The following is an 18,625-nucleotide window of genomic DNA, read 5'->3' as shown; positions in this document are numbered from 1 at the left end:
AGGTACGTCTCTTGTGAATATCAATTGATTGTTAGGTTTTCTCTTCTGAAATTACATTATGACGCATTCACATACATTATTGATACAAATACATTTTCCATGGCGAGACGATGAGGCAACCACAAGCACTTCCACTGGTTCAAGAGGTCCACGAGGGAAAAATGCACAATATTACCTTGATTACAGAGCACGGAAGCGAGCGGAGCAGGAAAAAGAGTCGTTGAATAGATTTAGTGATCCTTCTACGACTGCTGATTCTTCTACAATTAGCTTCGCAGGTTACAAAGTTTAACTTCTTCCGCGCGGAGAGACTCCGCGCACTATTTTTTTATAATACATTACTTAGATTGTGTATAAATAACGACTGAGACGACTGGAATGCACGATTAACAAAATAGTTTCAATTCCTATTATTCAATTAACATTCATATACTCTGAACTGGACAATGTCAGTTCTTATTATTTCAGTATTATTATTTACTTATTATTTTTATAAGAGGAAAAGGAAGGTTAAAGATTGTTTAGATTTGTATGATACTTGTAATTTGTCTGTAATAAAAATTATTAAAATTGAAGAGCTTCGGGCAAAATAGTGAAAAGCCACATTTTTCCGATAAGGACATTTCTACAAACTTTTCATGAGTATTATTTTAAGATAGTTACAAGTTTCTTAAACTAGAACTAGATTACAGAAGAATATATTGAAATATCTTTTTCCATTTATGGAAATCATAGCATTTTTAATCCTAACTAGGTTTGTAAAATTTTCACAAATGTGATTTATTATTATATTGCCTCAAATCTTTCAATTATTAGGTCATTGTAAACTCAATTTTTTCCATTTTTTTGATTCTATAACATTAATTCAAAAAAATTAGTAAATTCAATCTCTTTCAAATGTAACAAATAACTTAATAGTTCAATTTCCTTTGTATCATTCTAGATTAAGATAGAAGAGAAAGCGAATTCAGGACAAGTTTTGTTTATTATTATCATTACTTGGATTTTATAGGTTCATGTTCAAGATACCTATAGATTAGTTGATTTAGAATTTCATTAAAATGTTACTAGCATTACACAAACTGGTAATCCATTAAATAGGCAGCAATCATATTTTTTATTTATTTTTTTTTTCAAATTTCTAAAAATTTAAAACCTATTTATATATTTTCAAACATTTTAACTGCTGTTTGAAAAATGCAACATGAACCTTTTAAAAATAGTAATTACGTTATAAATTCATAAAAATACCCAATTTTGGATGATTAATTCGTTTAAAACTCGTACTATTTTAATTTTAATTCTCATCACATTTTTTATTAAATTCTTGCATTTATGGACACACGAAACCAGCAATGCATTAAATATTCGCCAAGTAGTATCCAATAAATATTTAAAAATTGTAAACTTATAAATACTTTATTTTATGTTTAAACTATTGCAGAAAAATCCAATATGAAAAGTTTGAAAATGATAATTTAAAAATAAATCTTATAACAACATTTATTTAGATTCCTTAGTTTAAAATTAATCATTCAGGTTTTTCATTTTAATGCTACTGACTTTTATGGACATAAACTAGCAATGCCGGTTATCAATACCTCTTACCGCCACTGTTAGTTACCTAGTATAGCTAGTTACCTATATAGTTAGTTATATTACCGGTAGTATAGTTAGTTACCCGGTTTAGTAGCCGGTAATACCGGTAATATTTATCAATAACCGGTATCCGACATACATTTGAAAACTGATTTAAAAAATTTCTAAGATTTAATTTCTTGCAACATGAAACTCCTTGCAATAAATTTTAAAATTTGATTAAAAAATGAAATGATTCAAAAAACCATAAATTACTTACTGCTTTCCTCTTTGCGGAAGTTTCCAGTTGACAAAACAACTTTCGTTTACGCTTTTGGTCGCAAAATGCACAAAAAGTGAAAGCCCACGGGACAGTTTCCAACATTCCGGAAAGAAGACAATTCTAACCTTCATAAAGGTCGGTCGTAATCTGAGGCTTAAACGGCCAACAATAAGTTCTCCATAAATGTGAGAGACATAAATGGATTTAGTTTTGTAGAGCGTATCTATCATATTATACCATCTGAACGTATAGTTCTATCCTTGGCCTTGAACTGGACAATGATTGAACACGGAGAGACACGATGGGAAAATGAAAATTGAATCTGAAAATTTATGTTTATGCGGTTTCCTGAAAATAGGCTGAATAGTTGATTGTTGCTGTTTCACAGAAAAAGATACTGACAATTTCATTTTGAAAGGAACGTATTTGCGCTCACTTTTGTAGAAAAGAAAAAGTGAACGAAAATGCAACATAAACAAATGGTAGATTATTTATTAACAATACATTATCTATCATCATATGGTTGATAATGATATAATTAAAAAAGGGAAATTGAGCCAAACCTGGTCTTGAAGGGTTTTTTTTCTTCAGCAACTCCTTATAAAGTTGTTTGAATTTTTATTTAAATGATAAATTAGCACTTTAAGTATAAAAACATTTAGTACAAAAAAAAAACATATTTTGGAGGGTTAGGTAAATAGTTTTTGAACATATGCTAAAACCCGGTTTTATCTATTTATCTAACCAGGTCAAATAAAATCGGTAATGTATAGAAATAATAAAATAAGTTATATATCTTAATAATTATAACGTTATATATCTTAATAATTAGTAACCGCATTATCTTATGCATTTTAAAAGTTATATAGTTACATAAAAATAGAATAAGTTATAATTATTATAAGTTATATAAAAATAAAATAGCAAGTATTTTAAATGAATTAGTGCTTTCATTAGTTCAGACAGCACTTTAAAGTACAGGGAATGTAATGGGTTAATATATGTTAGTACTCTCCTACACAGAGAAACTTAAAAATCAAAGAACATAAAGAATTATATTGGAATTTATCGAAAAAATTTAAGACTCGATTATAAGGGAAAAAACACAGTAGAAGCCTGTAAAAAAGAAAGATTCTTTTAAATGAATTTTGCAAAGATTGTGATAAACTTAATAAATATTTTTTTATCTTATTGCACTTGTTATAATCTTCATTTTATCTTATTACAAGTACAAAAATTTTAAAAATTATCACTCATATAATACAATGTTTATAACTTATTCTTTGATAAAAATTATCCATAACTTTCTGTACGCATCAATAGAAAAAGTATCACATCACCCAAGTATTATTCCGTTTTGATTTTTTCCTTTTTTTTTCCTTTTTAAATTTAACTTGACTTTAAACTTTATCACAAAATGGTGGTGTAAGAATTGTGCTAAAATTTGAAGTAAATCGGTTGAAAATTGTACTAGTGAGAGATATGGTAAGTAAGAGAAACATAGTTTCAAGTCAAAGTTTTGTGATCCATAATCTATTTAAATATAAAAATTTTGCAACTAACTATACTGCATCAATACCAGGTCCATAAGATACTCCTGTTCCACCCTTTTCAGCAGTCTTAAGTGCTGTTATAGCTTTTCTTCTTGCCGATCTACCCTCTTGTTTCGCCTAATTTGTTTTTAGAGCACAGCTTAAATTCTGCGGTCATCTTCCTTTTGAGCTATTCTTTGGCTGCTGGGAATACATTTATTTCTAATAATTCCAAAACTAACAGTAACGCTTTGTAACCTTCATTAAAGAGTATTACAATTTCAACAATTTATATTGAAAGTACTACTTTTACTATCTTTTATCTTTACTACTTTTTCATACATATTTTAAACAAATTATTTCAATAAAAAGAGTTAAAATAATAGTATTTTACATTACTCTCCCTTCTTAGTATATCGGGTATTAATTTATTTTTATACGATACTGAGGCAATATCGATGCTTTATTTTTATGTTATTCATTAAAATCGCCCCTAGCAATTCGACCCCAGAGATTTCTTTTCCCGGATTCCAGAGAAAATGTTCAGAGATTTCGGTTAATATTTAATAAGTTTAAATGACTGTTAATGCTAGTCATTATTTAGAGTTTCTAATTCTTTAGAACAGTGGTTCCCAATTTTTTCGGCTGTTTAACCTTAATTAATCGAGCTTCTTTTGGCGGATGTGATTTCATAAATAATGTCAATTATTTGCTGTGAATATGCCGGACAAAAAAGACTCTTAAATAATCTGAATATATTTAATGCTTAATTAAAAGAATCACATTATTTCATTGTTTATGAACAGTCTTAGAATTGGGTTAAATGTTAAGCCGTTGAATCCATAGGTCTGGAGTGGCCTCTAGCTCTGAATTCGTTTTTGGCATTATTGTTCTCAAAAATGAACTGTTATAAACTGTGAAAACGTCATGAGAGAAGTATAATTCCTTAGTTTTGAATTTATTTATTTTGAATAGAAAAGTTTTAAGAAAAATAATTATACATTATTTGTAAATACATATCCTTATCGTAATTTATATAATATATTATAATTTTTTATTGGCATTTTACATAAATTATTTTACTTTACAACCGTCGTTGAACAGCAGATCCAATTACGTGGGTTTACGACTACTAATGTTCAATTCCATAGTCTTGTAATTTTGAACCTAATCCAGAAGACAAGGGAACTCCTGGATCGAGTATTGGGAGAAATTTGCCTTCATGGATGTCTTTTTGATGAAGCTAACCATCATTTGCGTTACATGGAGAGAAAGACGACAAGGGGACTCTAACCCAAGATCCGTCTACCACTAAGGATATTTCACGTCAGTACTGTGGTCGGTGCAAGCCGGATGCGGAATTCGTATCGACTGGGATTCGAACCCGGTTCGCCTCTTTGGAAGGTGAACGCTCTATCCCCTGAGAAATCGCGGCTTTACATAAATTATTTTATAAAAAATGACCGAAATATTAAGAAAATTACGGATTATAGGTCTGACGTTAATATGGTTACAGGTTTCACACAGTTAAAAAAAACGCCAAACTCTCGGAACTCCTGTTACCTTTCCACGGAACCCTGGGGTTCAGCAGAAGACCTATTGGGAACCACTGCTTAATAATTGGGGCTTAAATATTAAGAGCCACTGCTTAATAGTAACTTATTAATTAAGTGACTTGATTGCGTCACAAAAAGAACACACTATTCGGAAAAGATAAGCAAACAGTTTGTATAATATTCGATTGAACACTGAAACTAGAAATTATCGACTTAGCTTAGCTGCAAAATTCCTACCACTTCTTTCACTTTGCGCTTAACACGTTCACGCCGGGGTGAAGATTGTCTCATCTTGGCAGCGCACCGGAGTAAAAACTGGTAACAATAAATTTCATTTTTTAATTTTTTTCCGGGAATAATAAAATTCCATAACTACCAATTGTTTTTAACGGATGCAATTTTTATATTGAATTGCTTCTTCGCCGTGATAAATTTCCTTATAGTGAATTGTTGAGAATAGATTAACTCCTCCAGAATATTATCTAATATTGAAAAAGTTCTTCTATCAGTATTTTCTCTTTTCCCGGCGTGAACGTGTTAAACAAAATATGTTATAATTGCAAAAAAAAATTATAATTCGATAATTATTTAAATTCATTACATTTATCACTTTTAGTTCATAAATATTTTAACATTGAAGTATACTATATTCAGTTTTTTTTTTTAAATATATATCTAAATTAAAATTCTTGAACTTACCTAAAATTCCCATCTACAAAGAATTTACTTTCATCGGTCATTCTTGTCAAAATAAACGGATTAAAAATCAACACGATCTCCGATCATTTGTTTGAGTGTCAGGCGACCGCATATTTCTTCATCAACAATGTGACGTGCGTACCTCCTACCCCTTACAATTACTTCCGCTCTTGGTTTAATACAACACAAATGGAATTGTAGTAGCATTAAACCAAAACTAGGCTGCCGCCAACACTTTTAAAAAGACTATTCTAATTTACACGAATTCTTCTGCGTGTAGAAAAACATCATTTATGGGACATTAGAAAATATTTATGTCAATATATTACATTGAATAATGCGTGTTATTTATAGTGGTAATTAAAAATAATAGCACCAAGAAATAATTTGTGGGTTTTTTGTAAAACAGGAAAAGAAAAAGATTAAATGTGGTTGTAAAGGTCCAGTTAAGTATAATATACATTTCGTTAGTAAGTTTTTTAATCTGAACACTGCCCGAAGTATGTGTTCACAGAAATTGACACGTGTATATGGTGGGTGACCACTTGGATCAGTCTGCGTAGGGACCGAGGGTGTGCGGTATTGGTCCTCGTTAAACTGCTCTACCGTAAAGTGCTCGACTTCGCGTGCAGGTCGTCGGGCTACCGAAGCAGGGGTGTCATCCCCTCTACAGAGAATCAAAATTGTGATGGCATGTCTTCGGATCATCCTCAGGGATGTTTCCCAGACCGTCGCCAATAGCCCATTGTGCAGCTCTAGTGCGACGTAAATGAACAACAACAAATATTACCAAATACTACTACTCTAAATATTAAAAATCCCGCAGTGGACTGATCGCTAAGACACGGTTCGCAGCAGATCACCGATGTCAAGCATCACTGGCTACGGTCAGTGTGCGGGTGGGTGACCACTTGGATCAGTCTGCGTAGGGACCGAGGGTGTGCGGTATTGGTCCTCGTTAAACTGTTCTACCGTAAAGTGCTCGACTTCGCGTGCAGGTCGTCGGGCTACCGAAGCAGGTGTGTCATCCCCTCTACAGAGAATCAAAATTGTGATGGCATGACTTCGGATCATCCTCAGGGATGTTTCCCAGACCGTCGCCAATAGCCCATTGTGCAGCTCTAGTACGACGTAAATGAACAAATCAAATCAAAAGACACGTTTATATGCGCATTTAAGAAAATGGATACAGTTCGAAATACGTGCTTAAAAAATAGACAAAGCTCGAAATGCGAGATTAAGAAATTGGACACAGCAAAAAATGCGCCTTTTCAATCTATGCAAATTTAACATCTAAACGAGAAAATTCATATTTACTTTACCCTACTTTTTTTAAACTTAATTATCACCAGCAAAGTGAACCGATAGGGGGGACTAGGTATATTACATATGTAGCTTTTCATTCATCGCTTCATATTTAACACTATGAACTACTCTATAAAGTGAAAGGAACATAACTAATTTTTTAGAGAAATTTTAATATTTTTAAAAAAATTTTAAAATTGTGAAAATTTTTAGAAAATTTAGGAAATTTTAAAAAATTTTAGATATTTTAAGATATCTAATTTCGCACAACGTCAATGTAATACCACTATTATAAATTTATAAGACCCATGACTTCCTTTGTAAAAAAAACTGCCGACTTTTAATATCATTTTAAGAAAATACGAATTTAAAAATAAAATTTTCTAAGTGATTTAGGGACGCAGACAACATCGCATTACGAATTTATGTAGAGACTTTTCTTTAATTTAGCAACTTAAGCTGTGTCCATTATTTTAAGCATCTTAGAATGCGCCCATTTCTTTAAACACACGTTTATAGCTGTGCTCATTTTCTTTAACATGCGTTTTAAGCTGTATCCATTTCCTTAAACATACATTTTGTACTGTGTCTAATTTTTTAAATATGCATTTTGAACTGTCTACATTTCTTTAAAAACGCCTTCTGAACTGCGTCCATTTCTTTAAAAAATATTTTCTGATATTGTGGAAGCAGTTGGAGAGTATTTTTTAGGGATTTCAAGATTACAACACATAATTAACAATTTTTTAAAATCAAAATTTTATTAACAATAACAAAATAACACACACAAAAACAACAAGTTTATGATAAATTCTCTCAAAATATTCAGTCACTTCACCAGTTAATTAAAAAAAAAATAATACAAAAGTGTGTATGAAGCTTCAGAAAGCCTGAGACTGCTCACATTTGCTAATATTGAAACATTTCAATAAGGATCGATCTTTTTAATTAATTTTTTGGTGTTAAAATATGAACAACAGGTTCCGAATAGAAACTATAAAAACTTCAAAAAAATTCTTTGGTTATGCAGTGAAAACATTAACACATTTACTACATAAAATATTCCCTCTATAATAACACTGTTCGTAAAATAAACTAAATACGGTGTATTGCAAAACAAGTACAATGGTGATATTAAATATCTTTTTTCTTTCCTTTAAAAAATGTATACTTTATTTTTCGGTGTTAATATTTATCACTATTTAATTACTCAATATAATATCAAACACTCAATAAAAAACAGTGTTAAGTATTTCACCCAAAAATATAACAGTTATAATAAGTTATAGATATAAAACAGTTGTGTTTTTGCTAATTTGGGTCCCTAAATTATTGTGAAATAAAGTTTAAAGATGTGAAATAATCAGATAGAACTAAGGCAACTTTTAATTGTGTTAGCTAGTAAACCTAATTTTAGAGATGTGATAACGGACGAAAATGAGAGGTTTTTTACTTGTGGAATTCATTCATAGAATAAAATTATTTATAAATAAAAATCTCAAAAGAGCATTAATATCTTACATCATAACATTAAAAGTAGAGAATACATAAAATCAACTAAGCATCTTCCTTAGAATGTTGACCTGCCTGTGTAGGGGTCAAGGAACTATCCTAACATCTCAAAGGTTCTGGGTTCGAATCCAGGGCAAGGAATGGGTGCTCTTTAATTTTCTGTACTCTTTGTCCCTACTGTAGGAGCAACGTTGGCCCACCTAATATGGTGCTCCTGAAAGCGTGGCCAACAAATCTGCCCATCAGGTGCCTGTATGACGAAAGGTCATTCTCCAGGTCAGCATCGGAAATTTTTTTATCCTTTTTTCCTTGGAATGGGCAATGACGAAATTATTTTAATTGTTAAAAAGGAAGAACATTCTTACACTTAGATATATTTATATATGCAAAGCCTATAGACTTAACTCTTTGATGCAGATAGGCCACTTTTGGCAATTTTACGTTTCTTTTTTTTTTGTCGCCCTAATTACAAGCAAAAATATATTTTGGTATTTTAATTATAAAAACACTCTATAGTTGCTAAAAAATATGTTAGATTATCGGAATTATATTTGTACTAAGATATTATATTCAAAAAAAAAGTTGCTTGATTGTTTTTCATTCTTTTATAAAATTGATTTTGCAAATTAAAGAAATTTCAAAGATGAATAACTGTTAGATCTAAATAACTGCAAATTTAAAAAAATATTTGGAATTATTGTTTGGAAGGGAACTGTGTTTGAAAGATTTTAACTTTAAGGCAGAAAAAAACACTGCGTTCCAAGCTGTATTTCATAACAATAAATTATTAAAATGCTAAATATATTTTTTCATTTATTTTGACCTAAATTACTATAAAATAATGAAAAAAAGTTTGAAAAATATGTTTGGTAAACATTCTGCGTCAAAGAGTTAAATATTGCGCAAAGATCAGTATGTCAGCTTACAGCAGACAAGCTATCAAAACGGTAAAAAGCTTTAGTGGCTGAGACTAGACATACGATTAAATTATATGATCGATTATTAAATTAAATCTTTGAGGATTAAATTATATAGATATCATTAAATAATGACAAGTGTTTCATGTCCCCAGGACATGTGTAGCACCAATCTTGTCAAACTTGTTCTACTGCTGGTTGATTTTCATGATTTCAAAAAGCATCTTTGACATTTTTTATTTCAAATTATGTAAAATAAGCTTAACATTTCTTTAAAAAAATTAATTTAATTTTTTTCTCTCAATTTTTATTCTAATAAGAGACGCAATTTCATTTCATTTTGATATTTCATGATTTTTAATTGCTTGTTTTTTCTAATAATAAGATCTCAAAGGCCTTTTTTGATCATTTTATAGGATGCTAGCTACAAATATGTTTATCCATCAAAAGTCGGACAGATATATAAATATTTTTTTACTCCTTTTTTAGGCTTAACAAATATTTTCCTTTAAATTAGAATTTTATCTAGAGTGTTGAGCTTAAAGTTTGTTACTCATGAAGTAATGTCAGAAAAATTTCACTGCAAATATATGTCATTATCGACAGTTTGTATGCTTATGTCATATTCAAAGTCATTCAAAGAAGTTCTTTTATGTCTGACAGTTAATGACTTCATTTGCTACTGCAACAACTGGATTTCTTTGGTTTTGTGTCACACAACTGAAGTGCAGATGCTGACATTTGTAGGTCCTGATGAGTCGACATTGACCTAGAAACAAAAAAAAATGAATCACATCATTACGTAATTCCAAGCAACTCATCATTTCACAGGCAGATTAATTTGACGTATTGTACTAGCAACTCCGGAAGAAGTGAAGTGATTTGGACTAACCACGTGATTTAAATCAGATTTAATTGGATACCTGTAAGATACGTCACGCGTGTGTGTCGAATCTGATTGGATTCTGAATTGACAAATGCCACGATTTACCTACGATGACGTCATTTGCAGGTATTCAAATGCCACCTGTAATTATTCATGTTCTTAAACAACTGAAAACCTCCAAAAATATTTTTATGAAAGAAATTTGATCACATCACTAAAAAAGATAGCCAGTTAGTACGTTGACCAGAAGAAAAAAAGATGTCCTGAATACCTTTTGTTCTAATAATCGGATTTTCACGAACTAAGTGTTAATCTTTATGGTTCAAAACAGTGGTTCCAACATACCAATTATTCCTGCTATATATTAATACTATGTATTATATATGTATTATATAATTAATGCTATGTATTATATATAATATCTATTAATACATACAATACATTAATGCTATCTATTAATGCATGCCATACATTAGTGTTATCTACTAATTAAAATGCAGAATGGGACACAAAAATGTACTTTATTTGAATAAATATACCTTTTTATCGACGGATTTAAACTCTTAAACTTCAAAATATGGGAGTTAGTTGCAATCAGGAAAATATAATCCCAATAGTTTAGGCAAGAGAGCTTTCGAAAGTTTATATTTCTAAATGTTAATTTCACTTTTGAAAATTTCGGAATGTATCGGGAATTCGAATAGTAAAGTTTACATACAATTATCAAAATTGCTTATCCTAATATATAATTCCGGATTAAAAACGAAATTTCAATCATTTTTATAGCATTTTATTATTTAATTTAATAAAGGTAGAAAAAATCTTTAATTGCTAGATACACGAGTTTTTGCAACTATTTCAAACTCTGTATCTTTGAGTGAGAAAAAAAATTCAACGAAATCAGTCAGATAGTTTCAGAATAAAAAATAAAAGAAACATTTTTAAAAAGAGCATTTTCTTTTTTCTCAAGCTTTTTATTTCTCAAGAGCTATTTGATCGATTTCGTTCAAATTTCGTATTTTGTGAAATAAAATTTAGTTTGCTTAACCGCAAATTGGTTCACTTTTCAAGTAGTCTCAGCTAGCTATCTTTCACAAATCGCGTGGAGACTTTGTGGCAGGAAATTCATTAATTCATAATAATAACAATAAAGAATAAGTTTTACGACATTTAAAAAGTAATAGAGAGCTCAACAGCTTTATAAGAGGGAATATTTGTATTAATTTTGATTTGTTTAAAACGCTGACTAAAATCTTACAGCATGAAATATTCTCTCTAATGACCACACACTTAAACTATATTTTTAAAATCCTTGTAAAATTAATAGTTAATAAAATTAATTGTAACTCAAATACGGGTTGTTTCATCAGGAAAACCTATACGAAGACAAATTTTTCCAAATACTTTGGACGAACATTGGTAGCCGTAAACTCAGAATCGGGTCGACTATTCAACGCCGGTTATAAAATAAAATAAAATAGAGAGGCTAGAAGCCTTCAAAGGCGATAACTAAACTGACTTTGATTATTTCTATCCTTACCTTATCTGATTTACCTCGATAGTAATTCATCAGATTTTGATAACATAAATTGTCTCTTCTTATTTAAATAATTATTTGCAACCCTTAATGTGCATGATTTTTCAAGATACTTCACTCTCCGTGAATAAAATGGGCATCTCAAGGTTTTCCCACTCTCCACACTTACCCTTTTCCGTTACCATAGTTACGGCAAATCTTGCTTTTTACCAGGGTAGTACGTTTCAGCAAGAAGTTGGAATAAAATGATGAGTAGAAAAAGCAAAATTTACTGAAACCTTGGAAACGGAGAGAAGAATGAGAAGCCTTTCTATTTACAAAGAATGTAAAAATAAATATTCAGGGTGGTGATTATGAAACAATTAATTTCCTACCTCACAAGATTGGCTAGAGCATGCAAGACATTTGATCCGTCTTTGGCGCTTGCTTCCATGAACGTAGTATCACAATCCTATAAAATTTAATAAAATTATCCTATGTATAAAGCCTATATCACAATCCTATATATATATCACGATCCTGTAATATAAACAAACAATAAAAATTTCCTCTAAAATTCATTCACTTAAATGGTTGAATTGATTGCGCCTAATAGAAGTTGGTAAATAAACGCTGTGGCAAACCAATTTTTTCTTATAATAATAGTTCTTATAATAATAGTTCAAAACTAGAAGGTTTGCAATCTCACAGAGTAAAACTATTAAACATTCAAATTAATAATACTTCTTCGAATTATAAAGCTGCTAATGTTTGAAAGAAAATTAATCCTATGTTGTTCCTTGTCAGATTTATATTTAAAGTAGACTAATTTAATTATGCTTCCAAACTTCCAGGAAGATGGGCCTAGTAGTGGGCTAATGCGTATTCAATATTTTGTGCTTGACGTTGAAATATATTGCAATATATTTCTATATTTTCATTGAAAATATACTTAATCATATTTTATATATTTTTGCTAGATATGAAGATCTGGAATTTTTTTGTACTGAAAACGTTTCGCAAAATTTTTAATTTATTGAGTCTCCAGAAAAATTGAAACTTGAGAGGAAGTGAAGTGATTATCCTTAACCACGTGATTTTAATCAGATTTAATTGCCTACTTGTACGTGACATCAAAAGTGTGTGCCGACACTGATTGGGTTCTGAAGCAGCAAATGTCAAGGTTTTCCTACAATTACGTCACTTGCAGGTATTCAATGCGAAGAAAAGTAAGAATCCAAGTCAAGTTTTAATAGGAAAGCAATGTTATTCAATGATATACCAAAAGGTCTATTGTCTTTCTTACTATTATTGCTAAAATTCGCTAAATATGTATCAATTACTTAACGCAAATTAATATTATATTTAGAAACAAACTATACATTTGTATTTATATAAACTTCGTATTTTGGCTAAAGAAATAAATGTTTCATTTATTCCGCATAAAAATTAAAAATATTAGTGCTTACATAATTAGTAAGATTTTTTTATATCGTTCAATAATTATATTTTAATTGCATTTTTTTTCCTCTGACGTTTAGACAAAACACGAAAAATCTTAACCATTTGCGGGACAGAAAACATTTGGTCAAAAATTTACACAAGAAGAAACAGTGTCACCGTATGTTCGCTCAACATGAAATTATCTGCCTCATACTTATATTTGATCGATGATTGAAAACATAGTTTACGAGGTGAAAACTATTACAATTTCAGCACTTCATATTATTGTCAAAAACTAGTGGAACTGTTTTTATACCACTCCAGAAAGTGTTTTAAGAAATATTTAATAATTAAAATAGTAGTCCTTACTTACAGTTTAAATAATAAAAATTCGATTAAACAAATATATTTTTATATATATATATGCAAGTAGATTATAAGAACTGTATTACTAAAAAGGATAATTTTTAAAATTGCTTTATAAAGAAAAATTAACTGAAAAAAAATGATTTATTAAATTCCACCATCTCCACAGAATACTAATGATTTCTTACTTTAGCAAGCCTTTCCCCATCTTCACTTGATATACAGGTGGCTCCTGTCTTCTGAGCAAGGTTTCTCAAATCAATTTTATTGGCCACAATCATTAAAGGTATTCTTTGTGATGAGGATTTCTGGGGAGGGAAAGGAAGCTTTTTTTAAAAAATAATTAAAATTTCGATTGAAAAATTTATTTTGAAAAATTTATTTTGGAATAATTCGAGACATCACACTAAACACAGAAACGTTAAGTAATGAAATATTTATATAAAGTTAAGTAAAGAAATATTTTTCTGTTTCCGCCATATTGAATACATGGATTAAAAAAAAAAATAATAATAATAAAATTAAAAAAAAACAGGCAATATTCTTAAAAGATAAAAATAATCAAAAATATAGCATAAAAATAAATTGAAAAATTATACGCATAAAAATCGTACTGTTATTTGAAGAAAGTTAACAAATTTCATTTTTGTCATTTTTCAACGTAATATGTATGAAATTCCGGTTGTTAGTAAGTGTTCTTTTTCTAATTTTCTAATTGAAAATACAGAGAAATAATGTTTAGTTTTAGGTAACTAAGCTTAAATCAGCGATATTCGGCACCCAATCATACGATTTATAAACTGCAACTACCAGGTATTTGTATTTTTTAAAGATTGCTGTTTCCACGGCATTGGGGTATGCCAGTTAACTTTACTTATTTTTCGTTTTTTTTTTCTGTCATCAGAGTTAGTTCTGAACACCATACGATGTCCGTACATTAAAATATCTTTTACGATCGAAGCAGTTTAATCAAACTTGCGCTCTTTTAAATTTAGGATTCCATCGATCATCTGTATACAGAGGATTAAAAACGCACATATTTCTATATTACTTTAATTTATTTCAAACCGAAATGGCATAACTAAAGGAAAATATTTTCACGATTTTGTTAAAAGTTAGGAGTATAGGCCTAAACTTCCATATTCTAGTTCTGTGTTTTAAGTGGACATGACAGTCTTCCAAAGCTTTTCCATCGCATTGTATTCTTTCCTAATCCTGGCCGTCCCTATGTATTCCCTCAGATCTATTGATACAATATCTTCATTATTGTGCATCACTTTCCGGCGTTATTATTATTTTTGTATCTCTTTTTAGGTTTGTTCCTGCCTTAGATATAATAAAAAAGTTGACGTGTACAAAGGGAAGGAAAAGCTCACCGGTAGAGTTTATTCTAGCAATTCATGGGAAAAAGAAGGCCGGGATAGCCTGGTAGGTAGGGCACGTTTGTGAGAACGGGAGTTCGAATACAGCCGGCCGAACACTGCCCGAGTAGTAAATGGCGACTGGTGCACGTCAAATCTGTCGAGTCACTAAGTCCATCATGTTCCCATAACAAATCAATGCTTCTGGGGGTACTGAATTAGAGATTCATCGTTCTCTGGATCAGGTCCAAGTTACCATTTGTGGATGAATGAATGGATGTATGAATGGGTCAGCCCTATAAGCGGGAAGCTGAATTCTTGGCCATAGATAGCGCCACTGGAAAACAAGAACAATCGCACCCCCTCTGCCTTAATGGTCGACTACAGCAACAACAGAGGAAGAAGGAAAAGAAAATAGAAGCTGAGAATTGAAAGGAAAGTGAATAAACTCAGCTATTCAAACAAAAAAAAATTCTCCCTTATGAATATTTTCGTCTTATTCCTATTTCGGTAATTTTTTGCAAATTTGTTTCACTGATTTACTAGCCAAAAGAAAGAAGCACGCTTATATTTCGCCCGCCTCAACCATCCCCACCTCTGCAAAAATGAACTCTTCTACCAAACTTTCCCGCAAACTTATCGCGATTGAATAATACCAAATGTTGTCAAATATACTGCATGCTGGCTCTCAGGAAGAGATACATAAAAATTGGATTTATTAAATTCTTAGTAAAGAAGACCAACTACCTATTATCTTGACCATTTACCAGTAACCAAAAGAATTGAACTCAACTTTCTTAACTAGAACCTTTAAAAGAATAACATCACAATCATTTATTGAAAACTGTTAATTATTACCCCACTACTCGAAGGCTTCTCTGCCATCATGGAATAGAAACAGGATACCTATAAGCAAATGAAACACTTTTTCAGCTTACCTTGTCATTTTCCTCACTTATTTAATTATAATTAACAGTTTCAAACATCAATAATATCTGTGATTTTTACCTACCTGCTACTTTTTACAGAGTATTACTATGAGAAAATGCATGGAAGGAAATTGATAAACAATACGTTTCGCCATATTTACTTACATCTATATCTTCCACCCATTGCCTGACGTTTAGAAAACTGTGCTCGCAAGTGCAGTCGTATAACAGCATAACGCCATCAGCTTTACGAAAATATGTCTTCGTTATACTACGGAATCTAAAAAACGACGTATTTTAATTATTACCACTGATGCTTTTTGTTGAACATAATACGGTGCATACATCAACAATGATTATGCGTTACATATATCAACATAATATAAGTCCTAAAGAAATTACTAATTTCCAATTAAAGAAAAAATGGAAGGTACGGCTTACTGCGATCTTCTTGGGAAACTGGTTATTATTTAACCCAGATTCAAAATTTAATTACAAAGTTTATCAACAGATGGTGCTGCTGGCTGAGATGAATCGATGCTTTCTGATGCGTGCCAGACCATTTAGATTAGAAATATTTGCGCGATATTATGTAAATTTTGTCCTGACACTACAACACGATGTTGTTGCAAATGGTAGTTCTTATTTTGAAAATATTGTTTTAAAACTTTTCCTATGCACCTACGTCATCTGTCAATATAATTTTAAACTGTTTTTTTCTTTCTTTTTTTAAATCTGAAATAAATACCTTGTTTTGTCCGCAGAATGTATCAAACCACTTAAAAATTTAAAACTGTTTTTTTTCTCTTTCTTAAATCTAAAATAAATGCCTTGTTTTGTCAGCAGAATGTATCAGACCGTAGATTTTTTTTTTTTTTTGATTTTTTCAATTTTCCAAAGAGTTTGCATAGTTTTACACATTCGATAACGTTTTATTTTAATTTACTATAGAATGAATAATTAGTATAAACAGTTAAATTGACTCCGACATATGAAAGATAAGTAAAATTATTTGTTACACAGATAATAAACTTTGAATGAACGTTTTATTTGTTAAATTTTGATTGGATTTTTGTTAACAGCAAAAAAAAACTAATATCGCCCAAAAGAACATAGCTCACAAAGCAAAATGTTCCCAAAACACCGTCATTGTCATTCATTTACTTTATGGGTTCAGGTTGAAAATTTATTAATAATATTAAAAATTGTAGATGAGTATTTAATAACTACAGCCACAATTTTAAAAAACAATAGATACAGTAATTGAAAGCTGTTAAATTTTGTACTCACACAATTATTTCGATAAATTATATAATTGATATTTCCAATTGATATTTCCAATTGTTATTTTTGTCTGATAATTAAAGCTCAAGGGGGGGGGGCAGTTTATATCTATGAAAGCTGATTCTGAGGAAGAAAACGCATTTCAAGAAGAATAAAAACAGTATTTTTCTGAAGGAGTCATCTCTACAGTGTAATAACTCTCGGGGAGAACAAATTTTTCACGTTATTGATTATTTGTCAAAACTTAGTAATCCACAAAATACGACAAATGAAGATCCGATAGTTATTTTTTTGAAAAATGGACATAAATCGTTCTTCTCTCTTGATTTTCTTTCCATATGACAATATATAAATTTTCCTTTTAATATAAAATATGTATAACGTATTATAATAATTACTTAAATAATACCAAACACTTACAATTATTTCGAAAATTTCCAATAGCCCAAAATTATTCCTATCAATTAATGATTATCATTTTTTTTCGACAAAATATGCATTAGAACTATTGATATATATTAATTTTTATCTTTTCGAATCTTGAGAACAATTTGTTCAAGATTAATAATTTTTTTCTCTTTTTCTTAATCCACTGAAATTAATTTCGGCATTTTAAGTATAGGTCCTATTGACTTCGTTTTCCACAATAATTTTAAGAATGGTTATTAAAAGCCGAGATTAGACAACGTCCTAAAGATATTGAAAAAAAAGACAACAAATTGGGCGTTGAGGAAAAAAATTAATTTACCTTTCTTGTCCCGCTGTATCCCACAATTGAACGGCAACATTTCTACCATCCACCAAAATCGTTCTCATCAAAAAATCGAGGCCTAATTTTTAAAAAAAAAATTTAGTAAAACTCATTAGTAACAAATACCAATAATTAATATGATTGTAATAAAAAAATTTAGAAGGTAAATATATTAAACAATCCATTAAAGTTCTAACCGTGCAGTTTTTTTATAACCGTTGCTGAACAGCCGGCCGATTCTGAGTTCACGACTACCAATGTTCAACTCCGTAGCCTTGTAATTTTGAACCAAATCCGGAAGACAAGGGAACTCCTGGATCAATTATTGGGGGAAATTTTGTCTTCGTGGAGGACTATTTGATGTAACTAACAGGCATTTGCATTACATGGAGTGAAAAATCTCTAAATTCCCCCGCGGTTAGTCTGATGGCAAGGGGACTCTAACCCATAATCCGTCTACCACTAAAGACGTCAGCACTGTGGTCGGTGCGAGTCGGGTACGGAATAACAGTGCAGTTTTAAATTACATATGAGGAAAAGCACGAAAACCTCCTACCTTTATCCTGACGTCAAGGGGACTCTAACCCATGATCCGTCTATCACTGAGGATATTTTACGTCAGCATTGTGGTCGGTGCGGAATTTGTATCGACAGCCAACGTTGGGATTCGAACCCGGGGCATCTGATTGGGAGACGTTGTGCTCTGT

The 18,625-nt window shown here is 30.6% G+C and overlaps 2 protein-coding genes across 4 annotated transcripts in view; both read right to left on the bottom strand.

The window, feature by feature from the left end:
• LOC107445741 (MAM and LDL-receptor class A domain-containing protein 1) overlaps positions 1–5,782 on the bottom strand; it is a 62,948-nt gene extending 57,166 nt beyond the window's left edge. Inside the window, exon 1 of one of the 2 annotated variants that reach the window (XM_087164378.1) lies at positions 5,649–5,782. The gene's annotated coding sequence lies outside the window, so the exon portion shown is untranslated. Of the gene's footprint in view, positions 1–1,858; positions 1,998–5,648 lie in introns of those variants that run through there. The other variant, XM_087164377.1, reaches the window with a different exon arrangement.
• A 1,906-nt stretch (positions 5,783–7,688) lies between these two features.
• Positions 7,689–18,625, bottom strand: part of LOC107452689 (ras and EF-hand domain-containing protein) — a 55,168-nt gene continuing 44,231 nt past the window's right edge. Inside the window, exons 14-19 of one of the 2 annotated variants that reach the window (XM_043046935.3) lie at positions 17,916–17,997; positions 16,049–16,163; positions 15,813–15,860; positions 13,782–13,901; positions 12,180–12,256; positions 7,689–10,151 (exon numbers count right to left, since the gene is read on the bottom strand). In XM_043046935.3, the coding sequence (XP_042902869.2) occupies positions 10,055–10,151; positions 12,180–12,256; positions 13,782–13,901; positions 15,813–15,860; positions 16,049–16,163; positions 17,916–17,997 (539 nt within the window). In that variant the 3' untranslated portion in view covers positions 7,689–10,054. The remainder of the gene's footprint in view (positions 10,152–12,179; positions 12,257–13,781; positions 13,902–15,812; positions 15,861–16,048; positions 16,164–17,915; positions 17,998–18,625) is intronic. The other variant, XM_043046936.3, reaches the window with a different exon arrangement.

The sequence above is a fragment of the Parasteatoda tepidariorum genome, chromosome 5, assembly GCF_982258835.1.
Source record: "Parasteatoda tepidariorum strain Cologne lab strain chromosome 5, Ptep-v5.0, whole genome shotgun sequence".
Taxonomy (NCBI): Eukaryota; Metazoa; Arthropoda; class Arachnida; order Araneae; family Theridiidae; genus Parasteatoda; species Parasteatoda tepidariorum.
The sequence above is the reverse complement of the archived record's forward strand: the minus strand, read 5'-3'. Positions and strand labels throughout refer to the sequence as shown.